Source organism: Engystomops pustulosus, chromosome 9 (assembly GCF_040894005.1).
Source record: "Engystomops pustulosus chromosome 9, aEngPut4.maternal, whole genome shotgun sequence".
Taxonomy (NCBI): Eukaryota; Metazoa; Chordata; class Amphibia; order Anura; family Leptodactylidae; genus Engystomops; species Engystomops pustulosus.
Window position 1 is genome coordinate 93370294 of NC_092419.1, and position 13573 is coordinate 93383866.

General features: G+C 40.8%; 1 protein-coding gene across 2 annotated transcripts in view; it reads right to left on the reverse strand.

Moving 5' to 3' along the window:
- SCAI (suppressor of cancer cell invasion) overlaps nucleotides 1-13573 on the reverse strand; it is a 105515-nt gene that overhangs the window by 18411 nt on the left and 73531 nt on the right. For both annotated transcript variants that reach the window (XM_072123561.1, XM_072123562.1), the window contains exons 8-11: nucleotides 13200-13352; nucleotides 12079-12180; nucleotides 10955-11056; nucleotides 4099-4177 (exon numbers count right to left, since the gene is read on the reverse strand). In XM_072123561.1, the coding sequence (XP_071979662.1) occupies nucleotides 4099-4177; nucleotides 10955-11056; nucleotides 12079-12180; nucleotides 13200-13352 (436 nt within the window). The remainder of the gene's footprint in view (nucleotides 1-4098; nucleotides 4178-10954; nucleotides 11057-12078; nucleotides 12181-13199; nucleotides 13353-13573) is intronic.

Sequence of the window (13573 nt, forward strand, 5' to 3'; positions counted from 1 at the left end):
GCAAAGTGCTGGCCCCATCAGAGACGGGCCAAGTGAGGGCCCTATGAGAAATGGTCCAAGCGCCCCCCCTCCCCCCTCCATGAAACGGCCAAAGGAAAAATAGACTACCTCCGAGAGATGGGCTAAGTGCTGGCCCTCTGAGTAATGGGGCTTGTGGCCCACCTTCATAAAACAGGCAAAGTGGTCCCCTTTAAGGACCTTCCCTTCAGCAAAAATAAACTGCCTCCAACAAATGGTTCCCTTTTTTGTTAAAGGAAACCTACCACTTGAAGTGGCAGGTTTCCGATGGCAATACCGAGCACCAGCTCAGGGTGAGCTGGTGCCGGAGCTTATTTTAGTTAGTGTTTTAAACCGCGGTACCGTGCGCGCGGCTACATAGGAAGTGAATGAGAGCCGCGCGCATGGTAAGCGCCGAGCGCGTACCTCCATGCGCCGGCTATAAAGTTTAAAAAGTGTTTTAAACCGCGATACCGCGGTTTAAAGCACTAACTAAAATAGGCTCCGGCACCAGCTCACCCTGAGCTGGTGCTCGGTATTGCCATCGGAAACCTGCCACTTCAAGTGGTAGGTTTCCTTTAACATCAACTAGTGGTCTAGGCAAAACACTTACTGGAAATATTAGAATTCAGAGACATTTTAGAGAATAAACTAAATAAACTTATAATAATTAAAATAAACTTATTTTAATTAAAAAAAAAAAAAAAAAATGTTCATAAATAAAGCAGAACTTTACTAGCACACAGACCGGACTATTCTGTTCTACCAGCGGTCCTCTGGGCATGCGGCAGCCATACTGTGCCCAGTCCTGTGTCTGCCATGCTCAGCAGTGGTAAGCCATGCACGCCGGAGCCTGGCAATGGGTAGCATGCTTCAGATAAAGGAATGCATGTTTTATCCAGCTGATGGGAAGTGATTCATGGATGCAGATCTTTCTTATCTGTTCTCTCAAGGTCAAGTACTTAACCCAAGGACAATAGTAAGACTTATAGGAGATGTTCCCATAAGAGGTGTCCATTACTTCACACCACAGGTGTCCCTAGTGCAAAGAGGTGGCCATTTAGACCATAGATATCGGTCACCCAAATGCTCACTAGGCTGAGAGCTATTCCTTCATATCCCCCACTTTCCAAAGATAGACTCCAGCCAGACTCCAGCAATAGGATTGGAAACAAAGGATTGGCATGTTAAAATATAAAGAATATCTACCATCAAAAGCCATCATGATAAACCAGGGACACTTTCTCATAGATCCAGGCACCGTGACCGTGGTAATCTTCTTATATTTGTTACCCATGGGCTCCTTCCTTCTAAAATAAACTTTTATAATAATGATAACGAGTCAGAAGGGCTCAGTGCAGTGTTATCTGAGCCCCTCTGTGCGGTAGCTTCACAGACTGTTACACTGTCTCCCACTAAGTACTTCCCTCCTTCCTCTGCCTGATGTTATCTCACTGCAGCAGATTATATGTAAGGAACACGACTTTGTTGGTATCACTTGTTAGGCTACGAAAGGTTATACAGCTGTTATTTTACACTGCATGTATATATGTTATTATAAGTACTATTTATTATCATATCAACTTTTATACTAATATATGTATGTATGTATATTTCACTAATATATGTATGTATGTATGTATGTATGTATGTATGTATGTATGTATGTATGTATATATCAAATTATAAGTTTAATGGATTTACCTATTGGCTTGTTTTGATTAATTTACTAGTATGAAAACTTTTATTTATTGTATTCACTGACTTATTGTACAGAGTAGTATATTACATTATGTACATACATATACACAGACACGTATTAAACTACACAGGAAACTGTACTTGAAGAAGGGTTCTTTAGCCTACTTTTACCAGCAGAGTGATATATTAGTATTGCCTTGCCAGCTGATGTTTGTTTGTTTTTTACCACATCTTCTATAGTTTCAGCACATGGTCGGAGGGGAAGTTCTCGTGCACAGTGTAACAGCCTAGGAATCTGCAGCCGATTGGGGTTCTGTGAACTGACCAAGTAGCCCTTCATGCCCATTTTAGAAGGAAGGAGGCCATGGATAACAACTATTAGAAGATTATCAGTGTTAAGGTACCTGGATCTATGAGTAAGATTTATCCATGCTTGATTTTGATGGAAGATTTCCTTTAACAACATTGGAATAGCTCTATACACAGACAGTCGTCTGTTTCTGACAATGCTTGTCTAGTAGCAATAAACATCTAATATACTTTAATATATGTTAAGGGTAGCATAAATTGCCGCATACACACCAATTCCCCAATATAGAACTCACTCCTATAAGAGGGAAGAATTCAGTGATGTAGGCAGGATATAGGTGAAGAACAGCGCATACTGTCTAGGACTGGCTCTGCTCGCTGCAGCATAGGCTACCTATAAATCCTGCTGCAAGGATTGACAGGACACTAGGAATCCCCTTTAAGGGAGCCACCGTTACCCAAACCAGATTTATCCCATTAAACTACCAGCCCCCATATGTAGGGTATGAAATATACTTTCTAGAATTCCCTCTTTTATGTGAAAGCTCATCCCTTTGTCTATAAGAAATCTCCTCCAAAGTCATGTGATAATGAGCAGAGAAGAGTTATAATTTACCAGAGATGAGTCAAGTTTAGAGACTACAGAGGGAGTGTCAAATCAGACGCCCTTATCTTCAGTACTATAGCACCAAGAAACATGTTTTTTTGTGTCGTATTAAAAATAAGAATCCCTTTTTTCCGATCACATCAAAATTAGAGATACAAGCAGCTAAAGACAAAGTTGAAAATGTGAGCTTGCAGCTAAAGGTCCAGTTCCCACAATGTCTGTAGATCACAGAAGAACAGGTCTGATGCAATCTGAAAGAGGAGATTCCTAAAGGTAGGATGGACCTGTGTCTTTTTCCAAACTTACATACTATGACACCATCTTTAAAATTACACCAAAAGCATGTTTTTCGGTATCCTGAAGATTGGGGTGTTTGAATTTGACTAATCTCAGGCAAAATATGACTCTTCTCTGCTTAGATTTACATGACTTCAGAGGAGATGTTTAATAGCTAAACAGGTGAGATTTCACATAAAAGGAGGAATTCTAGTAACAATACAGGCAGTCCCCAGGTTACATACAAGATAGGGTCTGTAGGTTTGTTCTTAAGTTGAATTTGTATGTAAGTCGGAACTGTATATTTTATCATTGTAATCACAGACAGAACTTTTTTGGTCTCTGTCAATCGAATTTTAAAAATGTTGGGTTGTCATAAGAATCAATATTAACACTAAAGTTTCATTACAGACTCCTGTGATAACTGTTATAGCTGATTATTGTAGCCTAGGACTAAAGTACAATAAATTACCCATATCCAGAGGTCTGCTTGTAACTAGGGGTCGTATGTAAGTTGAGTGTTCTTAAGTAGGGGACCGCCTGTACTTCCTACTCTACCCAAGGGGCTGGTCATTTAAAATGGGTTTTTCTACAGGAGAGAGCCTAACTTGCTGATCAGTGATGAGACCCCCACAGATCACAAGAACGGGGGTCCGGCAATCAGCTCCAAAGAGATGAACAGGTTGCCTGACCATGCACAACCGGCTGCTCTGCTCATCTCTTGGAGCGACCAGGAGTCTGATGGGTGTACAGTGGACCTCATCAGACCCCCCCGTTCTCATGAGCTGTTGGGGTCTCATCACAGAGACCTCCACTGTTCAGCAGGTTAGGCCCTATTTTGTGGATAGGGCCCAACTTATTTTGTGTGAAAACTCTTTTAATGGGGTAGATCTGGTAAGAGGTTCCCTTTAAATATAAGTAAAGTCGAAGATTTGGTATTTGAGATAATTATCACAGTCCTAGAGAAAGAGACCTGCAGTTTTTGGTAGTTGACTGCTTTGCATTAATGAGATGTGACGAGACAGATGAGCAATGGCAGCCATGTTGGGGTATGACCGTTGTGTTAGCCCCTGCACCACTGGAGGGGCCTGTATCACAGATGTACATGCAGGTCAGGCTGCTCCAGCAGTGCGGCGGCGCTCAATGCACAGCATGGAATAAAGAGAATTGGAGCCCTGTGAGTGACAGGGAGCATTCCTTTATCGTACCTTCATAGTCAGAGCGACCTGTTGGGAAGACTCCCGTGGCAGACAGGTAAATCAGGAGGGCGCTGTTTGCCGGCAGCTCCTATAACAGAAAACAATTATAAAGTGAACGTATATTATAATATTTAAACGTGATTAATAAAAGTGTAATATTTTCAATCATATCCATTTTTTTTTTACCATTAAACTGAACAATGCTTTGTCATTAGAAGCATTAAAGGGGTTATCCATGTGGCATATATACTCGTTCTATATGGGCAAACATCTCCTCCATCTACGTCTACCCTGTTTTCCCAGAATGCTTTTACACATAACCCGATCCTTATTCATTTATTTAGTAGGCGACAACATAAGCGGGTGCTGTCACAAGGCAGACCACACATCTGCATCTCACAGCTGCAGTATAATTCCTAGGAGGATGAAATGGCGAAACAAAGCATTTAATTACTAGCAGTATAATATATATATACACACACACACACACATACCGCAGTTAGATACAATCATGGATCAGATAACACGGATAATATATAACCCCCTTTTATGGACACTTCTGGAGATCTGAGTAATGAATCAGTCATAGCGTGAACAATAGTGATTCCCTATTAGTTGGAGTCACTGTTCTTCAATCGCTGCCTTGCGTCTTGTAGCCCAAAGCTAGTTAGACGCTCAAGTGTCAGGTGGGTAGTACAAATACGGAGCAGGGACCACCCATCTGACAGGAGAGAAAAACTAATAAGGTTTAAGTGGGTTTTCTGAGCATATTGACTATTAATGGTCTTTATATAGGACATGTCTTTGGTGGATGAGCGCTGCCACTACACTAGAGATGGAGCAGGGAGGAGACAGTGTAATGTACGTGAATGAGGGCTCTGATGTAATGGGCTCCACCACCAATCACCTACTCGTAGCCTATTAGTAGATAAGGTCCCTTGAAAATCCATTTTAAACAGCGCTGCATCCGCTTCAGGAAGTCCCAATGATTTTGGGAATGATGTCAGCCCCGCTCTCTGATCATAATTTCCTTGTATAAGATATGAGAATCCCCTTAGTACGACATAGACCATATGCTTACAGCAAGCCGCTGACTTGTCAGTCCTGTGATCTTCCATCCAGACGCACTCCTGCCTCTAATAACCGTTTTATCGATTTTACCAAGGCTTTTGAGATATTTTCGCCCCACACATAAAGGTAATTGGGTCGTGAGCAAAGCTTAATGCCTTCAGTTATTAATAATACATTTCCAAAGGCAATAAAAGGCTGCGCTTCATTACTTTATAATGTGCCGGTTGTTTTGCTTGTTTGATAGTGAAGATAATGAAATCACATTAAAAGGATATCATTTCTTTTAGAACTTTTAAAATATTTTGCTCAAAGCTTTGCATGTGATCAGACTGTTCTAAAATAGACCCCCAGCCCAAACACCTTAAAGGGAATCTGTCACCACATTTTCACAAATACAGCTAGTGACAGGTCCCATAGAGCCCTATTAACTATTCTTTTAGATAGAAATGGTTTCCCTTGCATCCCCATAAATCAACTTTATCTTATATTCCATAGCTGTAGTGGGGGCGTATCCTGCTCGTCTGGCCCCTCCTATCCTCCCCACGTCCCATGCCTCTTCTCAGCATGTCATGTGACCAGGGTGATGTCATCTAAGGTCCTTTGCCCAGTTACATTTGCAACGTCTACTTCATGTATGCATCTGATCACATGAAATCACCGCATGCATTTTTAAACGAACTATAAACACCCTTGTTACGTGTGGCATCACCCTTAGGGTGCAATCACACGTTGCGTTTAAAACTGCATTGCAACAGCTGAAGAGAGATTTGCTTAATTAAACAGCTGTCAACACTTGCATTTTCAAAATGCAAACGTTAACGCTCAAGTTAATGCATGTGTTAACATTGCGTTGACAAACAAATGCATTAATGTGATGTTAACCCCTACGGGACTCAGCCTCTTTTGGCCTTAAGGACGCGGCCCCATTCTTCAAATCTGACCTGTGTCACTATAAGTGGTTATAGTTTTGGAACGCTATGAGATATCCAGGGGATTTTGAGATTGTTTTCTCGTGACACATTGTACTTCAAATTAGTTTAAAAATTTGGATGAAATCTTTTGCGTTTAGTTATGAAAAAAAAAAAAAAAATTTGGCAAAAATTTGGAAAAATTCTTTATTTTCAACATTCTAAATTCTCTACTTTTGATGCAGATAGTCATAGCACCCAAATAAATTCATAACTTACATTTCCCAAATGTCTGCTTTATGTTGGATGGTTTTTTAAGATTCCACATATTTTACTAGAATGTTATAAGGCTCAGAATTTGGGTATCATTTTTCACATTTTTTGTAAAATCACCAAAACCTGTATTTAGATGGACCTCCTCAACTTCTAATTGACACTGAGAGGCCTAAATAATAGTGAGACTCGTAAATTACCCCATTGTGGAAACTACACCCCTCAACGTATGAAAAACCACTTTTAAGAAGTTTGTTAACGCTTTACGTGTTTTATAGGGGTTAAAACAAAATGGAGGTGCAGTCTGCAAATTGTAATATTTTTTCACAATACACTCATTTTGGGTGGAAAATTAAACATTTACAATGGATTAAATGAATAAAGGCTCCACAAAGTTTGTTACCCAATCTCTCCCGAGTACACGGATACTCTATATGTGGTGGTGACTGCTGTATGGGCGCACGGCCGGGCATAGAAGGGAAGGAGGCACCATGCAGATCAGATTTGCTATGTCACATTGTACAGGCTATAATTTTTTTCTTTTTTTTTTTAATGTGGACCTATAGGGGCTTATTTCTTTTGCCACATGAGATGCACTTTTCTGGTACCTAATTTGGGGGAATCTATAGGCTAATTGGTGAGATTTTATTAACTCTTTGTTGGTGGAGGAAATGAAAATCATCACTTTTCAGGAAGATTTTTATGGGGTTTTTTTTTTGGCTGTTTACCATACCATAAAAATAGTAATTATTTTTATTCTATGGGTCGCCACGATTACAATAAGACCTCATTTATATAGATTTTTTATTTTTTTCCCATTTTTACTGAATAAAAAGTAATTTGGCAAAAATGTTGTTAATTTTAGCATCACCGTCTTTCATATGCATAACTTTTTTATTTTTCGCCTCACAAATCTGTTTAATGGTTTATTTTTTTGCGAGAAGGATTGTTCTTTTTAGTGGTCTTATTTCAGAGTGCATAACATTTTTTAAATCCCTTTTTAGAGCATTTTTATATGGTATTAATTGAAAGTGATCTTTTTTCTGGAGCTTTTTTTTGTTTTGTTTTTTACGGGGTTCACTTTGCGGATCTAATAACGATTCTGTTTTATTATGCAGATTGTTACGGACGCAGGGATACCAAATATGTGGGGGTTTTGTGTATTTTATTCAATTGTACTGAATAAAAACCAATTTGGAGAAAATCTTGTTCATTTTAGCATCACCATCTTTTCATATGTATAACTTTTTTATTTTTCGGCTGACATATCTGGTTAGGGGCTTATTTTTTGCGAGAACAGTTGTTCTTTTTAGTGGGCTTATTTTGGAGTGCATAACATTTTTTAAAATTACTTTTTAGAGCATTTTTTTTATAGGGTATTAATTAAAAATGATCTTTTTTCGGAACGTTTTTGCGTTTTTTTTCTACGGCGTGTACCGTGCGGGTCCAGTAACGATTCTGTTTTATTATTCAGATTGTTACGGACGCGGCAATACTAACTATGCGGGGGTTTTTGGTGTTTTTGTGTTTTTTATACTTTATTAAGTGTTTTTATAGGAAAGTGACATTTTAGGGGCTTATATTTTAATGCATTTATTTTTTATTTATTCTAATGTATTAACTTTAGTGTTTTTGACTTTTTTTTAACTATACATACATGAACTTGAACCAGTGATGCTCTGATCACTGGTTTAAGTTCAATACACTGCTCTACAATACTATTTTAGGGGTCTGGCTGCCATGGAGACCGGGCAGCTCCGGGGCACATGCCAGTCCTCGGAGCTGCCCAGAAGTGGATCGGATCCCCCGGTAAGCGGCACGGGGGATCCGATCCACAGCGCAAACACCCTTACACGCCGCGGTCATGTTTGACGGCGGCGTGTAAGGGGTTAACACCCGCGATCGGAGCCGGCTCCGATCGCGGGTGTTAGCGCAGGCTGTCAGCTGTACTAGACAGCTGACAGCCGCTGCTTCTGGTACCGGCTCCGTTCGTGAGCCGGTGCCAGAAGCAGGACGTTATAGAACGTCCCCGTGCGCTAAGCATCTAGCCCTGGGGACGTACTATAAAGTCCTGGTGCGCCTAGGGGTTAACATGTGTGTTAACAATGTGTTAACTGTTGTGTTTAGCAAACGCAAGTGTTAACAGCTGTGTAATTAGGCAAATCTCTCTTCAGCTTTTGCGTTTAACGAACCATGTGAATGCACCCTTAGCGTGATGGCACACATGACATTTTGAACAAATTTTGTGGCCTGTTTTTTAGCAGTCCGTTGAAAACGCGTACTTTTTTGACAGGTTTGAATTAAGAGAATTGGTCAAACCTGTCAAAAACGCATACGATTTTTTACGCATGCGGTTTTTGATGGACTGCTTTAAAACGGGACCAAAATGCGTTTAAAATGCCACGTGTGACATCACCCTTGGGGTCAATGATTTTTAATCAGCAGCTGAAAGCAATCAAACAATCAATCTAACCATTTAAAGGGGTTTTCCACTTACACAAACCATATCAAATATTTGCTGTAAGTAAAAGTTAAACAATTTTCCAATATGCTTTCTGTATCAATTGCTCAAAGTTATCTAGATCTCTGCTTGCTGTCATTCAACTGGAAGCTATTTTGATTACCTCCAGTGAATAAAAATCTGTCCATGTGATGTGATGGACATGCATTTGCACAAACCATTATTTCCACATAAAGTAATAGGAGTTGTGTGATAATAACAGCTTATGCTCCTGCACCTCCATCACATCACATGGACAGTTTTCTATCTACTGGAAGTAAAAATAGAAGCTTTTATAGCAGGACAGCAAGCAGAGATCTCGAAAACCCAGAGGAATTGATACAGAAAGTATATTGGAAAACTGTATAACTGTGCTTTCACAAATCATATCAATTATTTCCTGAAAGTGGACAACCCCTTTAAGTTATCATACCCCTTGTTAGGCCTCATTCACAAGGCCGTTCAGGGAACGTATATACGTCCCCCATGGGCTGGCAATGGGCGCGCGGTGCCGTATGGGAGTGGTGCGGTGCCGTTCCGTAGGCGTGAAAAGATAGGACATGTCCTATCTTTTCTCGGCATGCGGCACCATGGGCAATATATGCCAATGGAGAGGGGCGGGGTTGAGCAGCACTCACCTCCTTCTCTCCCCGGCGCAGACGTGTGCCCGCCGTGCTACAGTATAGCGCTCTTAGTGATGGCATACCATGATGGGGACAAACTAAGTATAACCAGCACATAAATACATTCCTATCTCCCCCTAAAAAGAGAATCTGCTAGTGGAGGTTTATAATTTGTCTAAGTAGTAATACAGATTGGTGAGGGGCAATTTTGGTCTCCGATGACCCAGCACAGTCACCAGCTGGCTGAAGTGCCAGTTTCTAAGCAACAGAATAAAAGTACCTCGGCATGGCCTATCCAGCACAAAGGGAAATATCATTAGGGAGTCGGACGCATTCCCTAAAGAATCATTACAAAAGGAAACTTTTCTTTAACAATTTTCCAAGAGTAGCATGTAAACAAGCAGACCAGCAGCCGCACATGTTCCTTTTGCATTGATATCACTGACTAGTGGGGTCACCATCACAATTCGCTGCAGCAATGAGATCCACAGATGTCATCGCTGGACGTGTAGAGTGACAGGGATCCATATGAATTATATTTCTGCATCTTTATGAATAAATATCTTACTCATATTATCATACTGGATTTGTAGTGTATGGGAATCCTCCTCCACACCTTTTGTATTATTATGGTCTCAGCAGCAATCCTATCATACCTAGAAGTGACCTAAAAGGACTGTCTAGTCATGTGAATCTCTAAGACGACAAATACACTACACAAGGGGGTCTGTACCTGTAGTAGTTGCCTCCTGTGGGGCCCTTAAAAGTATAGTACTCCAGTACCTGTGGTCCGATTTCCTGTTAATACAGCATACCACTTGGCAACTCAATAGAGGATATAACCTCTCAAATTTCACCCCAACTGGAGACATGACCTTGGTCTCATAACGGATGAGCAGTGATGGGGTACTGGATCTAGTGCCTACCCTTTTTCCCAGTGAGGTCCACAGAATGGCCCATTCATTGCTGCACCATAGAGCCTATGGGACCCCACAGCTGCTCTTCCACATTGAAGTCGGACCCGCTCCTAATGGTCTTACATCCAGGATGGAATCTGCATCCCTCATGGATATGATCTGGGAGTGTAGAGAATTAAAAAACTTCTGCCAAGGGGTCTTCTATTTTCAGTCACCATTGAATCAGAATAATGTCATTCAGTTGGAGAATGGTAGATACTTGAAATGTAATAGTCTCCCTAAATGTACACTCTTTGGGGAAGAAGGCTTGGTGCTGGGTTACCCTCACAAGCCCTAGTAACACCTCTGTTCAAGTCTTGCATACCAATGGTGTTTAGTTAGATGACAGTCCTCTTCACTACTCTATATAATTTGTAGATGACACGTGTGGGGTGGGAATTCGTTTATGTACTTACATTGTATACACCGGATTCTCTTTATTTTCTGGCATCTTTATTTTGTTTTTCCATTTTAAAAAAAACAACAAATACACCAACATGGCATAATGGAATTATCTGTAGAACATGCACAAACCTTGAAAGATGCTGCAAGAAAGGTATATAGTTGACTGAATGTCGGCTTATATAGAAGGTATTTGTGAGGGTTCTCTCTTTTTGTAGGCTTCTCAGAAGGATCCTGCAAAACAGATGTGGCGCAAGTGAGAAAATCCCCCAAACAATTTACAAACTACAACATATCTGTCTCATTTTCTGTAAAGTTATGAATCAAAAGCTATGTTGCTATTACAGATTTGTTTTTACATTGAGGCGACCCCATTGACTTTTTTTACACTCTGATAAATACTTGGACATCATTATCCAATCAATGGGGGTCCGAGAGCCCACATGCCTTGGTATTGAGGACTTAAAGGGGTTTTCCCATTTCAGCAAATTCATGTTATTGTTTGTATTTTATTAAAAAGTTATACAACATTTCTAGATCTCTGCTTGCTATCCTGCTAGAGAAAGCTTCTATGTTTACTACCAGTGGACAGAAATCTGACCATGGTCACACAGGTGAACGGCTCGTTATATCACACAGCTCTGATTATTCTCTGCGGAGATCTAGAAAACCATGAGGAATTAATACAGAAAGTATATTTGAAAGTTGTATAACTTTTTTTTTTTTAAATAAACAATTAAACATTAAATTTGCTGAAATGGGAACACCCCTTTAAGGAAGATCTTTCACCAGTCCAAGTCTTTGCTAAGCATTATTTGGATGATAAAATGTTGAAATGTTCTCCCTAGTCTCTATGGTTCCCAATCAATGTCACTATTTTTGGATCTCTATTGTGAGCTGGGCAGTCTGCCTCAGCACAGCGCCACCACGTTGACAGTAGAGAACCTACTTAGCATAGTTTCAGGGTAGTCCAATATGCTTATTAGGCTCTCTATTGCCATATGGGTGGTCCTGGGCCAGAAGAGACAACCTGCCACCATCCATCTGACATTGGAGAACAGAAAAAAATACTGATTGCTCAGGAATTGTGCATGCCATAAAAATTGGATGTATTCTGGAGTGACACAATCTAAGGGATGCAATGTTGGAGTTGATAGAGGTGGTGATAAGTTCTCTTGAAGGTCTAAAATGCCTTTACTGCATGTCAGTGCTGTGCTAAACAAACAATTCACAATAACACGAAAAGATCAAGCTACCTGCAATCCCGGTTTATTCATCTGAGAGGTAAGATTCATGGGTTCTCTCTCCAGGGCTTGTAGCATTCGGAACATGTCAATGGTCAGCTCACTGAACTTCACCTGCAGAAAAGGATTGCAAATAAATTAAGCCCAAAATATATTAAACCAGAAGAATAGTTAATTTATTGGATACAATCTTTTCAGACCAATTGCTATCTATGTAACATGTATAGCAGAATACAAGCTGGTTACGCAGGGGAGTGCATTGAGTTTTATAAGACAACCATTGTAAGGTTTTACAATGTTATGAATAGCTATTCCTTCCAACCAATCCTATACACATGCACTCATCAACGGAGGCAAAGAAAAAAGAGCAAATCCAGTGTGCAGGGTCAAAAAGCACCAGGAGTTTATCCCATACATAGAACATTCAGATACACACCACACACAGCAAGCAGTCCCACCATTCCCATCAAGTGTCAATCCCATAGTAGTACAGGAAAAGCAGACCCAGATGTAACAAGCCGCTTTCTTATACAGCCGACTTATTCAAGAGCATTGCATATACTTTATCCTAAAAATTGGATAAAGGTAGAATCCAATGCCTCTCAATGGACTTGTGTGCCATGTACAGTCACCTACCAATTGCTCATTTAGTTGGTCCCTCCAACAACACCACTTTCCATATAATTGGATATTGGTAGGGAGATGCACCCTGTAAACTGCTTGGACCACTGACCAGAAGGTATGAAGGGGAGGACAAGACTATAACATAGGGGACATGTCAGCAGGTTTCTCAACACATTGAGGCCTAAGCTTAATATTGATAAACTTAGGTGACCTATAGACCTTGTGTACTATATATAGAAATCTACTGGCCTCCCTTAGGACACTGTCGGGATCCACTCCAGAAAAGACTTTCCAGGGTCCCAACATTTGTGGCAGACCATCAATGTATAAATCGGTGGTGGACAAGGGGTCTGTAGGATAAAAGCACCACCACGCTCCATCAGGCTAGAATGGGACTGGCTTAAACATATAGACTGTGCCATGAGTGTCAATGTAAACCTACAGCACACGGCACTGCTGGCTAGGACAAGCCTACCACCGCTGTGGTCAATCTGACAAAAACTTCTCACCTGATTATTGCAGTTTCCTATGATGAGAGCATCAGCGAGCATTAGCTGGCCCACGACCATGCCCTGCTCCAAAAGGGGTCCTGTACCCTCAGCCAGTCTATTAGAAATGATGACAATGGTGTTGTCGTCATTCAGGACCATCACAGGGTCTGCCTGCCAGAGGAGAGAAGAGGAATATTAGGTGAAAAGTGCAGCTTTGTCATGTGCCAAACACAAAGTAGGAGAAGAGAAAAAAAAAAGATCCATTACACGTAAAAAATATTCACAGTGTAGTCTCCGGAGAGACGATCTGAAGGCCAAGTGAAATAAAACCACTGCGACCCAATCATGAGGGAATAATTGTACAGCCCTGGAACTTTCCGACACTTCATCAG